The sequence below is a fragment of the Megascapheus bottae genome, chromosome 3, assembly GCF_031878675.1.
Source record: "Megascapheus bottae isolate mThoBot1 chromosome 3, mThoBot2.hap1, whole genome shotgun sequence".
Lineage (NCBI taxonomy): Eukaryota > Metazoa > Chordata > Mammalia > Rodentia > Geomyidae > Megascapheus > Megascapheus bottae.
This window is the reverse complement of record NC_143511.1, coordinates 26128451-26148182: the sequence shown is the minus strand read 5'-3', so window position 1 is coordinate 26148182 and position 19732 is coordinate 26128451. Positions and strand designations below refer to the sequence as shown.

Here is a 19732-nt window from a genome sequence, read left to right as displayed (position 1 = left end):
CTCTTCACTGAACTAACTCCTCCCCTTGGCTTCCAAGACCCAATCACTGACCAGCTCACGGCCAACTCCCCACTCCCCTGTCTATCCACCCAAGTTTCATTTCTCCAAGCCATCTCATCATCCACGTTCATTTCTGGCAGAGAAGAGTTAGTTTCCTGAACTCTAGGTTTCCTATATCTAACTCACACTAGACAAGAAACTGGGAGGAATCATGAACATTTCAAATAGAAGGTGCACAAAATTAATCCCCTAGGGTCTATGGATGCAGCTTGGTGTTAGAGCACTTGCTTGGTATTGTGAGACTGAGGGTTCAATTCCCAGTAACACACACACACACACATACACTAGCACACACACCTTCTACTTCCCACCAACTTATTTTTCCCATGGCCTTCTTTACCTAAAATAAATGGAAATTCTAAGCCAGATGCTGATGACTCACACCTGTAACCCTAGCTACTCAGGCTGAGATCTGAGGATCATGGTTCATAGCCAGCCTATGCAGCAAAGTTCATGAGACTTTTATCTCCAATTAACCAGCAAAAAGCCAGAAGTGGAGTTTTGGCTCAAGTGGTAGAACACTAACCTTGGGCAAAGAAGCTCAGGGAGAGCACCCAGGCTGAGTTCAAACTCAAGGGCTGGCACACCCATGCCATACACACAAGCACACGCACACACATACACACACACACACACACACACACACACACACACACACACACACACACAATGTATGATATCCTCATTCCTATCCCAAGATACCCAAAGGTTTTAACTTATCCAAATGCTCCCCCCACTGTGTAAGCCCTAAAGAGAAAATGGAGGCTCACATATCCTAAAATATATCCTCTAAATCCTCACATATCCTCTTAATCCCAGACACTGTCCCTTTACAAAGCCTCCTACTGACTTTGTAAAGAACCCATCATGCCCAGTACCTCAAGCTAACACACACTGTGAAATCCTAAAGACAGGTGTCTTTCAGACATCAGCTGGGTTTTAGATAATCTCCTTCCCCACAGTCATCCCAAAGTAGCTAGATTTTGCCATTGTTCTTTGTGGCTTACTCCTCCATTTCCAAAGCTGACATACCTGATCAACTGTGAGTTACAGGGCCCAAGGCAGGCCCTAGTCCTCTTAGCATCCACACTTTCAGTCAAGCCAATCTGCAGAAAAGCTGGAAGAAATTCTAGTCGTTTCTCTCATGTGCATATTGGTACAATAGCCTTGCTAGCGTGGACTGCAACGTCTTCCTTCTGTGTCTGCTTCTCCAACTCTGTCATAAATTCAAATACCTCCTGTTCCTCTCTGAAGTTCCTCTTTCTGTCTCTAATAAATTGCCTCTTACAGTTTTGTCTTGCTGCCTTGCTTTGAATTTACACCTTTGTCTCAAGAATGACAGTGCTAAAAATATTCCATTGTTCCTGGGACAAGAAGCATGGGTAATTTCTTCCTACAAGTGGGATTCCTATCTAATTTCTAAAAAACAAAAAACAAAAACCACACACATTTCCTTAACTACTTCATTCCCAAATTGTGCACTGGCTCTGTCACACAACACTGACAACTCTACTCTTTCATGCTTGTGTTTCCCAATGTGGTAAATGCATTAAAAATGAAAGGCCAGGTGTGATGGTGTACATCTATAATCTCAGCTAACTAGAGAAGCAGAGAACAGGAGGATCACAGTCCAAGGCCAGCCTTGGCAAAGTTAGCTAGGTTCCTACCTCTACCAACAAGCTGGATGTAGTGATTCTTGCCTGTGTTCCCAGCTACTCAAGAAGTATGGGCAGGAGGATCAAAGCTGGAAGCTTCCCTGGCACACAGAAAAGTGAGATCCTATCTAAAAACAAACTCAAGCAAAAAGAGCTAGAGATGGAGTTTAAGTGGTACAGTGCTTTCCTCAGAACTATGAGGACCATCAAAACAAAAGTGTGCCACATTCATGAATATGCTCATTCAACCAAGGACAAACAGAAGTAATCAAAGTAGAGCTGGGTCCTAAAGAAATTTATAATCAAGATTACACAGAATCGAAGGCAGCATCTCATGGGATACGAATTGCATGAACTACAGCTGTTCTTGTCACTATGGAGAGTGAGTATGGATGAAAGGAGAGTGCAGTCAGCAATGTGAACTTCAGCCTCACAGCTCAGCTGATTCGATACTGACCCTCACCTACACAGCCCCACCAATGGAAGCCTTGCTTCATTTTACCACAGTCAATACAGAGTAATGCATCCAGCTTTCTAGGATGCTTTGATCATGAATGCAGAAATAAAGGCATGATTCCTATTCTCACTTTTTAACAATCTGCTTGGCCAAGGAATTCATTCTCCATAGTCAACTTACGTAAAAAACAAACTTTGGCCAGGTTCTGGTGGCTCTCACTTGCATCTAAGTCCTAGCTACTCAGGAGGCTAAGATCTGAGGATTATGGTTCAAAACCAGGTAAGCCAGGAAAGTCTTGAGACTCATTGCCAATTAACTATTAAAAAGCTGGAAGCAGAAGTGTGACTCAAGTGGTAGAACACTAGCCGTGAGGGAAACACACACACACACACACACACACACACACACACACACACACACACACAATGCCAGGAGCCAGGATCTCATGCCTGCAATCCTAGTTACTTAGGAGGCTAAGATGTGAGGTCACAGCTGGAAGCCAGCCTAGGCAAAAAAGTCTCCATGAAAACCTTTTGTATTGGTAATGGGACTTGAACTCTGGGCCTGGGCGTCCCTGAGCTCTTTCGCTCAAGGCTAGCCTTCTACCACTGAGCCACAGTTCCACTTATAGTTTCTGGAGGTAAGAGTCTCACAAGGACTTTCCTGTCTGAACAGGCTTTTTTTTTTTTTTTGCCAGTCCTGGGGCTTGAACTCATGGCCTGGGCACTGTCCTTGGGCTTTCTCAAGGCTGGTGCTCTACCACTTGAGCCACAGCACAACTTCTGGCTTTTTCTGAGTATGTGGTACTGAGGAATTGAACCCAAGGCTCTATGCATGCTAAGCAAGCACTCTACCACTAGGCCACTCCCCCAGCCCAGAACAGGCTTTGAATCATGATCCTCAGATCTCAGTCTTCTGAATAGCTAGGATTACAAGCAAGAGCCACCATTGCCTGGGCCAGTGAGAGACTCCTCTCTAATTAAACACCAAAAAACTAGAGTACTAGCCTTGAGCAAAAGAGCTCAGGGACAGCACCCAGGACCTGAGTTCAAGCCCACAACTAACACATCCAAAAATGGAAAACTGTATTTTACTTAATACAGGATAAGCCTTAGGTCAGTGTCTCTTCCTACTCACTCAAGCTGTCTCCACTTCCATTTCCTGCCTGGGTTGTGTTTGCTAAAACAAAAGATGATATTGCAATACAAAAAATTTAAAAGGAGACCTGGAAAAGCAATACCATAACAAGGGTCTGCCTGTCACCACGGCCTAAATGTTTAGGAGAAGGTTAAAACTGAAGTTGAAGAATTATGTATTCCCAAGGGCTCCGGTTCATTAAGCAGCCATTTTTTATTTCAAAGCTATTATATCAGAGTTATTTGCATTGCTACTGCATAAACTCTGAAGTCGACTGTATTAAAAAAAAAGATGTTTTATTGGGTTATTTTATTTCTACTCCAAAAGATGAATACGCATTCCATTTTAAAACAAAAATTTCTGGGAAATGAGTATTTAGTATGCAAAAATTGACTTCACACATAGTCACATACATGAAGTATCCAGACCAGAACCACATGCCTGCCCCTGGGTATCAGGAAAAGAGGGCCCCAAAAGTGTCTGCCTAGCAGGAGTGAGTGGTGGAATCTGTCTTTCAAACCAATTGTCCAAAAAAGACATTTTCAGCTACTAAATTATTGTTCATTATTACAAGTATCCAGAAAGGAAAGGGTAAAAGCAAACAATACCCCATCCTATCAATAAACAAGTAAAACTCAGAAGCAGACGTGTGGTTGAAATGGTAGAGTGAGAACCTTGAGCAAAAAAAGCCAAGCAAGAATGTAAGGGCTCTGAGTTCAAGACCCAGGACTGGCACAAAAAGAACCCCCAAAAATTTAATCTAAAGAAAAGGCAATGTCCCTTACATGGCTAGGTAAGAATCTTCACAGTATGTCCACCTGCTCTAGATAACAGAGTATAAACAGATATTACTTGTTTCTTAGAATATTTTAACAACAGGTTACCAGCTTTGAGAGTGCCAAATTTACATTTCTGAGACTGCTTTTTTCATCTGTGTGTGCGGGGACTGGGGCTTGAACTCTGGGATCACACTGCCACTTCCAGCACTTTGGTGTTAATTGGAGATAAGACTTTCACAAGCTTTCTGCTTCAAGTAAGGATTCTCAAATCTCAGCCTCCTGAATAGATAGGATTACAGGCATGGCCTGTTTTTTCACTGTTGTTGTTGTTTTATTTTTGTTTCCTGTTTTGTAGTTGACCTAGCTTTTCAGAATCCCTTTTCATGTCATTTGGGGGGGGATGCTATTAAGATTGTATACATTCTCAGCACAAAAGAATCATGTACAAAATATATTTTATTGGTAGTAATTATTTCACTATCTAAAGTAACTGGACCATTTTTTGGTATTTCTATTATGAGTAATTTTATAGTAGCGGATTGGAAATAGATTGTAGCATGAAGGATTTGAATGGGTGTTTTAATTTCTGTATATTTAAAGAAATTTTGAGTTTCTAGCATCTGAGTGAAAAAAATGCTTTTCAGAGCACATTGATGTACCAGAGTGACAGCTCAGAGAGGGATTTCCAAGTTAAGAGGACTTGGGCCTGTGTGCTCAGTAGAACTACATGACTTCTTACTTTATATTGCTACTATTGCTCATAAGACCCACCTTTCTACTTTCTACAAAGGATATTTTTAAGTAAGTGTCCCTTCAAGTTTTCTGTCTATTCTCTAGGAAACTGTATGCTGAATTCTTTGCTTCTGCTTATTTTTTGCAAAGAATCATTCATTACATTTCTCATAGAGTTTTCACCACAGAACTGGGTAAGTAAAACTTTCATGAACTGGCTCACACTTGTAATCCTATCTACTCGGCAGGCTGAGATCTGAGGATCACAGTTTGAAATCAGTCCAGGCAGGAAAGTTCCATGAGACATTTCTTTTCAATTAGCCACCAAAAGGCCAGAAGCAGCACTGGGGGTTCATGTGGTAGACTGCTAGCCTTGAGCAAAATAGTTCAGGAGAGTACCAAGGTCCCTGAGTTCAAGCTCCAAGACTAGAGCACACACACACACACACACACACACACACACACACGCACGCACACGGGAAAATGAACCTTTCATACAAGAACCAGATCAAAGTTTCTAGAAAAAGAATTTACCTATAATTTTAACTTCAGTTTATCCAGTGCCATTGGTAAAAGACTAAGTCAATAATACCAAATTTCTAGGGATTGTTGAGTCTTACAGTGTATCTTTCAGAGGACTGAATTTTATGTATGTTCAAGTATTTTCCATACTCTTTCTTTAATCCCTCCACAATCCCAATAAAGCAGGAAAGTAGGAAAAAGGAAACACCAAGAACTATCTAGGTGTGGTAAGATATTTTGTAATAATTCCCACACTCAGAAGGCTGAGGCAGAAAAGGCATTAAGTTCAAGCCCAACCTGTGTTACATAGTGAGACTACCTCAAAAAAAAAAAAAATGGTGAGGAGGGGAGGGAAAAATGGGAGAGAACAAGGGAAGAGATGACACTGTTCAAAAAGAAATGAACTCTGAGTTATATAACTATAACCCCTCTGTACATCACCTTTACAATAAAACAAAACAACAAAAAAAGTCAAGCACAGAAAAACCATTCCATAGTTAAATGCTTTCACACACAAATGAACTCACAGCTCAGCCCTGGAAGAGGGCTAGGGCCCTAGTGTTGGATACCCAAAGCCTGTCCAAAGCAGACACTTACCACTCGCTTTAGATTCCGAGTAGGAGGGGCCGTCATCAAAAGTGAAGACCTGGGACATGCTCTGGCCCAGGTAGGAGGGAGGCCCGTAGTATGAATGCATCCGGTACTGGGAGCTCATGGCATGGCGGTTCTCCGAGTTTTTCATCTGCAGGAAGAGGAAGACAGAATGCGATCATTTCAAGCGAGGTTTACCTAGCCAAGCTCCTCCTATTCTTGTGAGTGTGTTTGCTAAAATATACACAGTGGCATCTTTTCTAGGCCAGTCATCCCGTTTTCATTTCTAATTGTCCTATAAATCTTCACTAAATAAGAGGTTAAGCAAACTGTACACAGAAAATCGCCGAAGGCAAAGAACGGGTTACCAATGCTTTTGACAGCGCTCAGGTCAGGGGGTCCATGGGGGAACCATGAAATCGATGGGTGCAGCTGACTATGCAGCAGGCAGTTATCAATCAGGCCAAGGCATCTCGGTGCTTCCTTTCATGGGCGCTCAAATTGTTTGGGGTCTTTTAAACGGAGTAAATGGAGATAAGGAATATAATAAGACTAGGTGAGCCTGCAAATCTGGAATGTTCTCTGACTGTGAATCTGCAGGTCCCCCAAACCTTGCTCTGGTGACAGGAGCTGAAAGCACTAGAGCCCTTTCTCTCACACGTAGGAAGCTATCACTAAAGAAGGACCGTCTAAAAGACTCTTTTTAAGCAACTGTTTATAACCACCAAATCTCCACCAGAACAGGGAACAAGTCCAACTTCTGGAAATATAATGCCTTTACATTTTTTTCTGGGCCTGGAGTTTGGCCTAGTGGTAGAGTGCTTGCCTAGCATGCATGAAGACCTGGGTTCGATTCCTTGGTACTACATACATAGAAAAAAGCCAGAAGTGGTGCTGTGGCTCAAGTAGTAGAGCTCTAGCCTTGAGAAAGTCCAAGGACAGGGCTCAGGCCCTGAGGTCAAGCCCAGGACTGGCAAAAATAAATTTTTTTTTCCTATCTGTGCAGTTCTCACAGAGCTCACAGGCTTCTTTTTCAGAGCCCTGATCACTTCTAGAAGAACTGCCATCGTGACAACGAAGTCCAGCCTCTTCCAAGGGAAGAGTCAGTTCTCTGGGGTGTGTAATGAGCCCTGCATTTACAGGGGCCACCACAAGCACAGAAGGCATAATGAATAAGAGCCTTTCCACTCTGGGCTGTGGGCTCACTCGCCTCCCTAAGGATGGAGAGTATCTGCCAGTCAGTTCTCCATGGAAAATGCTTCTCATTTTCCCATGAACAAAGAAAGACACAGGACATGGTGTGCAGGCTTTGAGAAGCACCACATCTTTTTTCCTTTCACCAACAGAACTTATACAAATCTTTAAAAAACAACAACAACAGATCTGACAAATGTGCACTAAAGACTACCCAGCAGGAATCAACAAGCTTTCTACCAAAAAGGAGAAGACAGTAAAGATTTCAGGGTTGCAAGTCATGGAATCTCTAGGCAACTGGCAAACAAATGGGCCTGACTTGTGCTGCAATAAAACTTTATTTATAAATGTGTGTACTGGTTTCTCAACCTTGACTCCCACACTGCAGTAAGGGAAGGTAAAGATCCACACTGACACCCAGGGAAGGTAAAGATCCACACTGACGCCCACCTACCCCTAGGAAACCAGATTTAACTTGTCTGATATATGGCTTGGACTGTAGGCTCTAGGAATAATTAGAAAAGGTCAAGTGTTACAAAACATTTCCTTTTCCTGGACCCTGGAAGACCTCAGTTTGATCCCTGGTACCAAAAAAGAAAAGATAAAAACTCAAAATATAGTTTAAAAAAAAGACAGGGTAAAGTAAGGGCTGATCTTGTGAATCTAATCATAACGAACCATGTCTGGTTGAAACTAGCTCCTTGCCTGACTCATCTTTAACAATCTGTGCTGAATCTTCCTGTCCCTGTGCCAAAAACTTTCATTTGTCTGATTCACAGTCTAAAATTCAGCCTCTGACTTCTCAACAGAACTCATGCATGGCTGGGCATAAATACAAGTCATTTTACATGAAAATGAGCAAGAAACAGCATCAGGAAACAGCTGAGAGAAAGTGATGAAGAAAAGTCTGAATGGATTTCTGGTTAATAATTATCCAGACCTAGCACCCTCTACTCTGGTTCACCCATCAAATCTCTGAAAGTCATTGTATGGCCTCTCCTCAGATTGGTGGAGAAGGCCTGAGAAGCCTTTGGTTACTAACTACAGGAGAAAGGCCATGGTGGAAGAAAATAACCATTTACAGAGAAGTAGGAAAGAACAGTCTTGTTATCTCAATTAGTCCTCATAATTTAATAAATCATCAACACACCAAGAAATTACCTAGAGAGATGTTAGTAATTCGGTTCTGATTTAAGGAAGCTTACTGGAAAAGCTCTTGGTCTGTCTCATTATAAATCTACTCATTATAAAGAGCAATTCACTAACACTGGCATTTTGTCAACTCTTCTGGTTTTTTAAGTTTTCTGCTTCTGCAGCAAATAAGAAACTTTCTTGGAGGAGGGCAGCCTGGAAATGAAAAGAGATGGGCACAGCCATAGAAACTTTGATTTTTAGGATCAGAAGCAAGAGAAGCTTCTATATCTGCTCCCACCTTGATAGACAAACTTAATTAACCTCTGCTACTCTGTTCCAACCTACTGTTTTAGACAAAGCTAGTGACCCGGAAACAATATGTTACCATCAAAATCTGCACGATGGCGACATGGAGAGATATAGCCCTATCAGCAGTATTGGGAAATAAGCCACTTGAACTAGCTGCTCTAAGAAATATGGATTATATTCATGTCACACATGAGCTGTCAGAAACATTAGGATACTTTTAGCATAAATCAGCAGTGTGTGGAGGGGAATCTTACGAGGTCTGAACATGACAGACTGCCAGTAGGGCAAGGTGAGAGGGTCAGGGGCTGCCTCCCAAATAGAAGCACACACTCACATACTCTTACACTTTCCCTAAACCCTGTAAAGACTCCAATGGCGGCTGGTGGTCACTCAATTCAAGGTGGCCATCAAGGTCATCATGGAAAGCCTACCCCCCTCCATGCAACCCAACTGACACAACGAAGACGGAAAGAAGCCGGGCACGGTGGCCCTCGCCTGTAATACTGGCGAGGCTGAGATCTGAGGATCGTGGTTCAAAGCCAGCCCAGGCACTAACGACCATGAGACTCCTATCTCCAATTAATCACTAGAAAACCAGAAGTGGCACTGTGGCTCAAGGAGTAGGGCTATAGCCTTGAGCTGAAGAGCTCAGGGACAGCATCCAGGCCGAGTTCAAGCCCCACGACAGACAGACAGACAGACAAACAGACGCACGCACGCGCGCGCACACACACACACACATGAATGGAAAGAAAGTTGTGTACCTCAGAACACACAGAAGTCTGTGCATACGTCTAAGTGTGCGTGCGTGTGTATACACACACACAAGCGTGTGTACAGAAACAGGCCAGAATTTCCAGATCTCCCTCTACATCCTACACAGAAGGCAGCCCTCCTCACCAGCTAATGCCAAGGGATCTCATCTCCCCAAGCCTCAATTTCCCTGATAATTAGGTTTGACAGAGGCGAAGATGGAGTAGGAGGCACGAGGCCCAGTACCCCGAGGCTGCCCAATCTCCATCCTGTTTGCCCCGACCAGTCCTCACCTGGGTGGTCACACCCAAAGACCCTCCTCTGAGTTCCCACCAAATGACTTAAACAACAACCAAAATCCCAAACTCCCCATTCCATATAAACTACTTTAAATATCAGCAATATTTTGGCATTTGAAATAAAAATAAGTTCACAAAGCACGCACACAACACACACACACACACACACACACACACACACACACAGGGTTAGGTGGGCAAAGTTTCCATTTTCTAGCTTTACATCAACACTCAAGAGACACAATTAGGTTGTCTGTCTTCCTTCTAATATTGGTTGAAAAATGAGACTGCCAAAAAGAATGCTTGTGAGAAGGAATGTGATGAGGGGGAAAAAAAATAAAGCGAAAAGCAGAGCATGGAGGTACATGCTTATAATGCCAACTATGTAGAAGGTTGGCCCTGGAACAGGGACTCAGCAAGAATCATCATTGACCAAAGAAAGAAATAAAGGAGCTTCTCTACATGCTCTGTCACACACTAGAGATTAATTATTTTTCTTTTCCTTTCCTCTTGTATTTCTAATATGGTATTAAAAAGACAGGACAAATTTGTCTCTGTTGTGCATTCCATTGGTTTGAGTCTTTATTCAAATGACAAACACTTCACCAACTAAATAAATGTGGACTTCCAAGGAATTTGAGAATGCTTTCTAAAAAGTCCCTCGTTTTAAAAATTATGTATCATTCACATCTACTTGGGGGGAGTGGTAAGCGAAAAGTGCAAATGTAAATAGATACAAGTTTGGCCACTAGCCCAACCAGATCAAATCGGACAGCTTTCAAACACGGTCATCTAATTATCTAATTTTCAAGCACATTACAGAATTCCCACAAGGCTGTTATTATTTCCTAACCTGTAACAACCTGGCAGTGGCTGTTAATAGACTTCATTCCAATTCTAATTTGATGATGCTGTAGTCTCCCGAGTACAGCAGCCTTTCCTGAGGCTTTCCAAGTCAGTTGAGATCAAACTGGACTCTTGGAAAAATGGAAACAATCTATAGGACCACCTGGAAACCTTGGACAAACAAAAAGATGCTGCAGAAGAGCCAGTCCATGCCAATCTCCCAGGATGCTCCTAGACCACCTCAGGCAGGCCGCAGAAGCAAGCCTTAGTATGCATCAGGCCTGGTTCCTGCTCTGCTCCTGAGTCAGACATGCCTCAGGCTTCCTGACCTTTCCCAGTGCCTCAGACTTCCAGAGGCCAGTTCAACTTTGTTCTGGAATCCATCCATGTTTAACTAACACAGTCTTCTTCATGTACTGCTGTAGCTACTTTTGTCCCCTGGTTTTGATCCAGACAAAACCACAGACAGACATTTTTGCTTAACCCCTGAATAATACACTAAGAACATCTATGAGAACCGTATTCAGCTGGACACTGGTCTAGCTACTCAGGAAGCTGAGATCAAAGGATCACCGTTCAAAGGCAGCCTGGAGAACAAGTCTATGACACTCTTATCTCCAAGTAACCACCAGAAAACCAAAAGTGGTGCTGTAGCTCAATGTGGTAGAGCTAGCCTTGAGCTGAAGAGCTCAGGGACAGTGCCCAGGCCCAGAGTTCAAATCCCACAACTGACAAAAACAAAAAGAGATAGTTGCCCCATTGGGTTTTATTATGTTTCCATTCTATTCAGAGATCCATCCTAACACATACCTACTTTCTTGATTCATGTCCATTTAATAAATGAATGCATTCCAATGAGGTACATAATTATCCATGGACAAGTAATTGTGGAAGACATCAGACTGAGCAAAAAATGGTGACTAGGAGGAACAAAACCACCAAGCCTACCATCTGACCACACTCAGCTGTGGCTAGAATGTGGTAGCACAAACTTGGAGGAAAGCAATCAAGAGGGCGCCTGCCCCACGCCTGAAGGAGATCTCAGGCCCAGCTGCGAGCCCTCCCGTATTTATTTCTGCTCACTTCCTATGCACTTCTCCCTTGTCAACCTGGTAAAACATGTTTATTTAAGAGATAATGTTGCCGTGGAGGAGTGCACAGGGCAATAAACAGCTTTTGCAGGCAATTAAATGCAGAAGCGAAATTGAGCTGCTGGTCAGTGGAACCAGCCATTCATCGTGAGTTTGTTCCAGTGTCACAAATGTTATTCCTGTTTCACAACAGGACAGGAATCTATGATTGGGCCACAAATCTCTGCAGGCCTGGAGACAGAGCAGAAGGGATTCAAGCAGCTCTTAGCTTACAAGGCAGTCAAGGGAAACACTGCATGACAGTGAGGGTCTGTCCCAAGAGACTACTTTCTCCTTTCTCTTTAAATAGGTTTTACATTTAGTAAGCATTATACAGCTTGCTTCATTTTTATAAGAAGCCTTGCAGAAGTCTCATTTCTACAAAAAAATTCAATAGTTGTTATGTGAGTAATCGAATGCTTATTTATCTCTAAGAAGTGTAGCTTAGTGAAAAAAAGGATCATTTCTACTAGATGGCATTTTGTAAGAATCAGAAAGGAGTTTTTGGCTGAGAAACACAGGGCACACAATGCAGCAAGGCAAGGGGGACAAAGTACACGAAGACTCCATCTGGTCAAGAGTTAGGAAGAAAGCTGGGTCTCAGGAATAGGGTCAAGGTCATGCACGAGACGTAGCATCTGGTGCTAGCTCTAGGCTAAGCCTAGATGTGGCCAAGGGCACTGGATAGCAAAGCAGCATGAGCAAGCGCAGGTATGCTGAGGAAAACTTTCCAAAGGAAACAGAAAATCAGGGCAGCACTCATGGAAGTGACTCACTCACGCACCATCTCCCCAGTAGCTGCCTGCCACCAGCAGAAACAAGGCAATCTCCAAAGAGCAAAGTCAGAGGAGTTTTCAGAAACAAAGCAAGATGAAGGGCATCTTAACTTCTACCCCATGCACCTCTGCGAAGCTCCAAGGACCATTCTGATGACAAAGTAATCTGAATCCACTCCAAACCTTTCAACATTAGCTAAAAATACCATCTGTAGGTTTATACAACTTTCTCAAAAATACTTTTTCCATCATTTTACGATATTTTAATGAACACATGTGGTACCATGAGTAGAAACTTTATCCTTTACCATATCCATATCTTAAAGGAGTCAAATGTTTCCCCCAAAGACACACAAATCATTTCATGTGTACTCATATGTGGTCCATTTTCACGTCATAATTTGTTGGGGGTTTTGTTGGTTTCCTTGTGCCAGCACTAGAGTTTGAAATCAGGGCCTGAGCATAAACACGCTAAGCTTGTTTGCTCAAGGCTAGCATTCTACCATTGAGCCAGAACTCTACTTCCAGCTTTCTGGTAGTTAAATGGAAACAAGGATCTCATAGACATTCTTGCTCAGGGTAGCACGGAGCCTTGATCAGTACATCTCAGCCTCCTGAATAGCCAGGATTATCTTCCTGCTCACGAGTCACCAGCATCTGACCTGCAGTCTTTTGACACTGCATAAAGTATGAATGACTGACCTCAATTTATATACAATCAAATGCACCCAGATCAGCCCCACATAAAGGTGACTTAATTCCTCTCCTTACCTTCCTTCCATACAAACATATACATTCTAATGCTTTCCCTTCCCAGGGTGCAAATTCATCAGGGAGGGTACTGCTACTCAGAAAACTGCCCAGTATTCCCTAAGTGCTTGAGCTACTTGCACATCTAACGCTGGCTAGCAGGATACTTACGAAAATTGCCAGTAAAAATCAAAAGTGAATCCAGATAAATGCCTATGTCCTTTCCGTGTCCCCCCACTCAATATATGGGGTGAAATGGCTTTACTAGCAGAGGGAAACACTCTCCACGCAACAAGCATCCTGTGCCTGTACATGTGTGCACGCATGCTCTCTGAGCATATGTCTTTACGTGCATGGATGTGAGTGTTTCACAGATTTTGTTAAGTCTCTTGATAGTATCCTACCTGCCACTGGTTTCCTGTCTGACCAGGCACATAAGGTGCTGGAAGGCTCCGAAGGCTGTTCTTCACAGGGGACCCCCCAAGGGAGTTTCCCACGTCCCCAGAAGAGGACTCCGCAGACAGGGCCATGGAGTACTGCGGGTAGTTGTACAGATTGTTGTAGTAGGGGAACAGAGATGGCTGGTAAAAGCTGCTGTAGTAGGTGGAGTCTGAAACCAGGTCAGGTGTGTTCTCCACGTGCCCTCTGCTGGTGACAGCGGGAACGTCCTGGATGACCATGCGTCCCTCTGAAAAGGAAGAAGGAGAGGAAAGAGGACATAGCTTTAATGGAGAGGTCCACAGAGTTTGAATGCCGATAATGAATATACCCCCCTTTCTTCTCGATATCTGCAGAGCAAAGTACCTGGGTCTGTATGAGACTGGGCGGGAGAGGGGGAGAAGGGAAAGCCACCTGCTTCTGCAGTCAAAACAGGAAGATTCCAAGGCTGGTACCATTGCTGGGTATAGCTAAAAGACCCTTGCTGAATGAACAAAGGAACACACACACACACACACACACACACACACACACACACACACACACACACACCATTTGGTAACAGTCCTGGGGCTTTTACTCAGGGCCTGGATTCTGCCTCTGAGCTTCTTTTGCTCAAGGCTAGTGCTCTGCCACTTGAGCCACAGCTCTGCTGCAGGCTGTTTTGGTAGTTTAGTGAAGTCTCAGACTTCCCTTTCCTACCTGGGCTGGCTTCACACCATGATGTCAACCTCCTGAGTAACTAGGATTAAGGTGTGACCAACTGGTAACTGACTTGCTGAGTACTTTTTTTTTTTTTTGCCAGTCCTGGGCTTGAGCTCAGGGCCTGAGCACTGTCCTTGGACTTTCTCAAGGCTAGAGCTCTACCACTTGAGCCTCAGCACCACTTCCAGCTTTTTTCTAGGTATGTGGTGCCGAGGAATCGAACCCGGGTATTCATGCATGCTAGGCAAGCACTCTACCACTAGGCCAAACTCCCGGCCCCTGAGTACTTTTTTTTTAACTGAGATTATCAACTCATTTCAGAGGTTGATCTAATCATATGCAGTTTGACACTAACTTCAACCTAGACATTCCAATCCTTATGTCAAGAAACTAAAGAACAAACTGTATTCATACCATAAAAATCATTACAGTTCACTTTAAATAAAGTAAATAAATATCCTGACACCCTCGGGCACCCTCATAAATGGGCCAGAAAGTGAAAGGCAGAGGCCAGGAGGATAAACACACACGATTTCCTTCACAGCTAACACTGTATCCTTTGAAGTCTGAACCATGGTGTAAACAAGAGGTAGACCATTTTGTTCTGCAAAAGGTCAGTTAGTGAATCATTCTGATGATGTGAATACTTATGCTACACAAAATTTTCACATACTTGGGAAAAGAACCAATTAGTCCCAAAGAATTCAAGTCGCCAAACCCTGACACAGGTTTTTAACCATTTATTGTCAAAAGCTGAAAGAAAGCCAGATACTCATGCCTATAATCCAAGCTACTCAAGAGGCTGCGATCTGAGGATTGCAGTTCAAAACCAACTCAGGAAGGAACATTCATGAGACCCTTATCTCCAAAGAGTCACACAAAAGAAAGAAAGAAGGAAAGAAAGAAAGAAAGAAGGAAAGAAAGAAAGGAAGGAAGGAAGGAAGGAAGGAAGGAAGGAAGGAAGGAAGGAAGGAAGGAAGGAAGGAAGGAAAAGAAAAGAGAAAAGAAGAAAAGCTGGAACTGGAGTTATGGCTCAAGTGATAGAATGCTAGTCTTGAACAAAAGAAACCCAAGGATTGGTGCTCAGGTCCTGAGTTCAAGCCCCAGAAACTGGCACCAACAAAAACTGAATGAATGAACTTGTCAGCCATCCCTCCAATGTGAGTGCTGAGCTAGCCTAAAAAGGGCTTCCAGGTATCCCGTCTTTCCCTAAAAACACACACTCAGGGGATATATGGTGTCAGATGGCACATACTGTAGGGTTGCAGTCACACCCTTCCCCTCTTTCCTCACTCCCCAGCATCACCAGAATGTTCACAAACAGAAAGAGGAGAAATCAGAGGAAGGGAAGATGACCTGAAGCTTAAAAAGAAACACTGTGTCTGAACTGTACCTTATCAATGGAGTAAAGGAATCGGGGCAGTTGTAGCTCAGTGGGGGAGCCCCATGAACTGCAGCACTCAAGATCGCTAGGATGTGGCAGCCATTCCTGAAGATTCCTGGATAAGGAGGTCACCTGGAAAGCTGTATGGTGGGAGATTTACCTAGTAGAATTCTCAGCACAAGCGAAGGAGAAACCACTGGGAGCAGCAAGGCTCACTCGAGAGTCACAGTAATAGTTTGAGTAGAAAACGGCAAATGTCAGGGAGCCTGGCCTAGGAACATGGCATGCATGAGACCCAATAGCCCTGGAAGAATGAAGACCCAGGGGAAGATGGACAGCAGGACCTCTGGAGCAGAGAGAAGAAAGCAGGGTGTTCTGTTTAACCCAGGCCCAGGATGGAAGGCTAGGAGGAGTAAAGACACTTGTACTCTTGGGAGACATGGAGTTCAGAAGCTGATAGCCAGGTTTCGCTTAGCACTGGCTGATCCCATCATGCCTCAGTTCACCAAGGAGCAGAATAACAACAGTAATAACTCTGAAGGTAACAAGGAAACAGGCCCCATAAACTGCATGGTAAACCTCACATAATACGCTAGGGCAGGTCAAAGGCAACCATCTGTTTTGCTACAACCATCTGCTTGTAATTAGCTAATTACTTATTGGTTCTTCACTTACCATTAGTTTATTTCATCTGTCAAGTTATAGTATGTTTTAATCACACACACACACACACACACACACACATTGAAAAGCACAGTTCCACATCAGTGGCTAAATAATAAAATCATCTGAACTTTGCAAGAGTACATACCTACAAAGATTTTTTTAAGTAGGTTGTAGGGCTTGAACCCAAGGGCTTTGGCACTGTCCCTGAGCTCTTTTACTTAAAGTTATAGAGTTCTTTGAGTCACAAGGCTATGTGCAGTTTTCTGGAAGTTAATTGGTGATTAGAGTCTCACAGACTGTCCTGCCAAGGCTAATTTGAACTGCAATCCTCAGAACTCAGCCTTCTAAGTGGTAAGTATTATGGGCATAAGCCACCACCAGTACCTAGCACACCTACATATTTTATACCCATCATATGGATAAGCACTTCTAATAATACATATATTTATATGTATATATCATTTTTTGATCTGGTACAGGGGCGTCAAATCAGGGTGTTGGGAATTGTCCCTAAGCTTTATCCCTTAAGGCTGGTGCTTTTTACTTATATATATCTGGTTAACTGAAGATAAAAGCCATTATGGGCTTTTCTTCCTAGGCTGCTTTCGAACCATGATCATTAGGTTTCAGCCTCCTGAGTCGCTAAGATAATAGGCATGAGACACTAGCGCTCTACTCCCGAGATTTTTTTTTTTTTGAGTTCTGTTTATAAACCACCAACTCTGGATATTTTTTATTTTCATTTTTTGCTAGATCCAGGAATAAAACCCTGGGCCAAGGCACATGCTAATCAGATTAACTGTTTAATCCTGAATCACATCTTCAGTTCAATTCTGCATTTTGAAGCTCCAATTTAAATCTTACAATCAATGTTAAAGGCGGCTCTATGACTCCCAGCTTTATGTGAGTGGTTGGTATATGAAACTATAGGTTGACACCAGTAGGGAAGAAGCTTCAGGTGCGGGATACAGTGGTTTAAGCAGTATAGTCCAGATTCAACAACATTAGCATTTCCTAAGAACTAACAGAAATGCTAAATTTTGAGATCTACCACTGGCCTATCCAACTGGATATTCCAGATACCTGGGCTTTGAAGAACTCTCATGCTATGCCTTCAAAAGCTGAGATCTGATAGTCTCTAAAGACTCAAAGCAACTGCTCCATACCTTATCCCTGCTGTCCTAATGAGAATGCCCAAGTGAGTACACAAGTAAATTCTATTATAGAGAAGTGAATCACTATGGAACTCAGGTTACAAGCTATACATGCTGTGGATGGTTGCTGAATGGTCCTGATTTTCCTAGAATATATCCATTTTTTATTCAGTTTGTTGCTGCAATTGTATGGTACCAGTGGGTTATTTTTTCTTCTATGCCAGTACTGGGGCTTGAAAGCAGGGCCTGAGCACTGTTCTTGAGCTTCTTTTGCTCAAGGCTAATGCTTTTTTCCCATTTGTCTTTTTGCTAGTTAACTGGAGACAAGAGTCTCAAGGACTTCTCTGCAGAGGTTGGCTTTGAACCTCCATTCTCAGATTTCAGTCTCCTGAGTAGTTAGGATTACAGGCGTGAGCCACTGTTTCTGCTTTTTGCTAGTTAATTGGAGGCAGAGTCTTAAGGACTTCTCTGCCGAGGTTGGCTTTGAACCTCCATTCTCAGATTTCAGTCTTGAGTAATTAGGATTACAGGTGTAAGCCATCGTTGCTTATTCTTTTCTGTCATTCTAATCAGAAAAACTTCATCAATCTACTGAAGCTCTTCTCCTCACCAGATAGTCATTAAGTACCAAATATTTGTCAGACATTTGCTTATTCTTCAAGAGCTTTCTAGACCATCTAGAGAAATATCAAGAATCATGTATTAGCTGGGAGCTGGTGGCTCATGCCTGTAATTCTAGTTACACAAGAAGTTGAGTCTAAGAATCAAGATATGGAGCCATCCCAGGCAGACTGATCTATGAGACTCTTACCTCCAATTAGGCAGCAAAAAGCAAGAGTGGAGATGACTCAAATGGTAGAGAACTATCTCATCAAAAAAAAAATTGAGCAAGAGCTCAAGGTCCTAAGCTTAAGCCCCAGTAGGTAATGTCAGAAAAAAATTATGCACACATTCACACACACACACACACACACACATACATATATATATATATTATTCTTGACCCTAAATTGTATTTTTACATTTATATTTAATCCACGCATTAGTTATCATATAACCCCTATGTACAAAGGTTTGTCTGAGATGGTTGTCAAAGGCATAAAGAATTTTTAAAACCTCATCCATCATTTCTAGACTTTTGGGGGGGAAATTGGGCCTAGACTGAGAACAAGCTCCCACGCAGTCCTCTAAGTGCTGCAATGACAGGATAGACAGATGTCACAGATATCAGCAAGGTGCCCACCTGAGATGGCAATAATACAGAGAAAAACAGAAGAGAGTAACACCCATACAGTCTCACGAGGAGGGAAAGAAGACAGTGTGAAGGACAGGGACCAGCCTGGCAGGAGAGCCAAGCCCACACGAAGGAGCACAGAGGGTGAGAATGGAATGTTCAAGGGGTCTGACGGTGCAGAACCTTCACAAGGCCTGTGTGTGATGTTCTGTATATTCCCTTCAAGATTATCCTGTTGTTCTGGAAAAGTCTACAAGATCCCTCTGACCCTCACTCGGTGCTCTGTGCTTACACGATATTCTCAGGGCTGAGAAGGAACACAGAGATTGTGCCTACCATGAAGGGGTAAGAACTTAGATATGCCTGCTATCAATCTGTGCTCCAACACGGGTCAGGGCAGAAGTCCCCAAAACGTAAGAAGGAGGCATTTTCACTAACAACTAGGGGTGTCATCCAAGTTAGCAAGTCAGGCTAAGTACCCTCCAAATTAAAACTTCTGAAAATAACAACCCACAAGAACTAAAAAAACAAAGATCTACATATATATGTACAATCATTTTTAAGGTGGTTTTACACATTTCTGGAAACAATAGACTATTCCTAACTATACACATTCTTTAACACAGAAAATAAAAGTGACAAGAAGAGCTGACAGCTCTGTAAACCTAGGCTGGCTGCACTACCAACAGTTTTCAGGACACCTATGGTCTGAGCTTAAGTTGCTTTTTCAGGTCTCCAAGGCTCATGTATACCACAAAAAGGACCTTAAATATCAGAGTCAATTTGCTGGGCACTGCTGGCTCACATTTATAATCCTAACTACCCAGGAAGTCAAGACCTGAGGATCACACTTTAAAGTCAGCTGCAGAAAAAAAAAATCATCTCTAACTGATCATCAAAAACAAAACAAAACAAAAAAACAGAAGTAGAGGTATGATTCAAGTGACACCAGCTTTGAGCAAAAAAACTAAGGGAGCATGCAAGGCCCTGAGTTGAAGCCCCAATGCTCTGTGTGTGTGTGTGTGTG

At 42.9% G+C, this 19732-nt stretch overlaps 1 protein-coding gene across 1 annotated transcript in view; it reads right to left on the bottom strand.

The window, feature by feature from the left end:
• Positions 1-13811, bottom strand: part of Dmrt1 (doublesex and mab-3 related transcription factor 1) — a 51380-nt gene extending 37569 nt beyond the window's left edge. The window contains exons 1-2 of the mRNA XM_090329068.1: positions 13529-13811; positions 5940-6084 (exon numbers count right to left, since the gene is read on the bottom strand). Coding sequence (XP_090185194.1) covers positions 5940-6084; positions 13529-13804 — 421 coding nt within the window. The 5' untranslated portion in view covers positions 13805-13811. The remainder of the gene's footprint in view (positions 1-5939; positions 6085-13528) is intronic.
• Positions 13812-19732: the final 5921 nt, after the last annotated feature.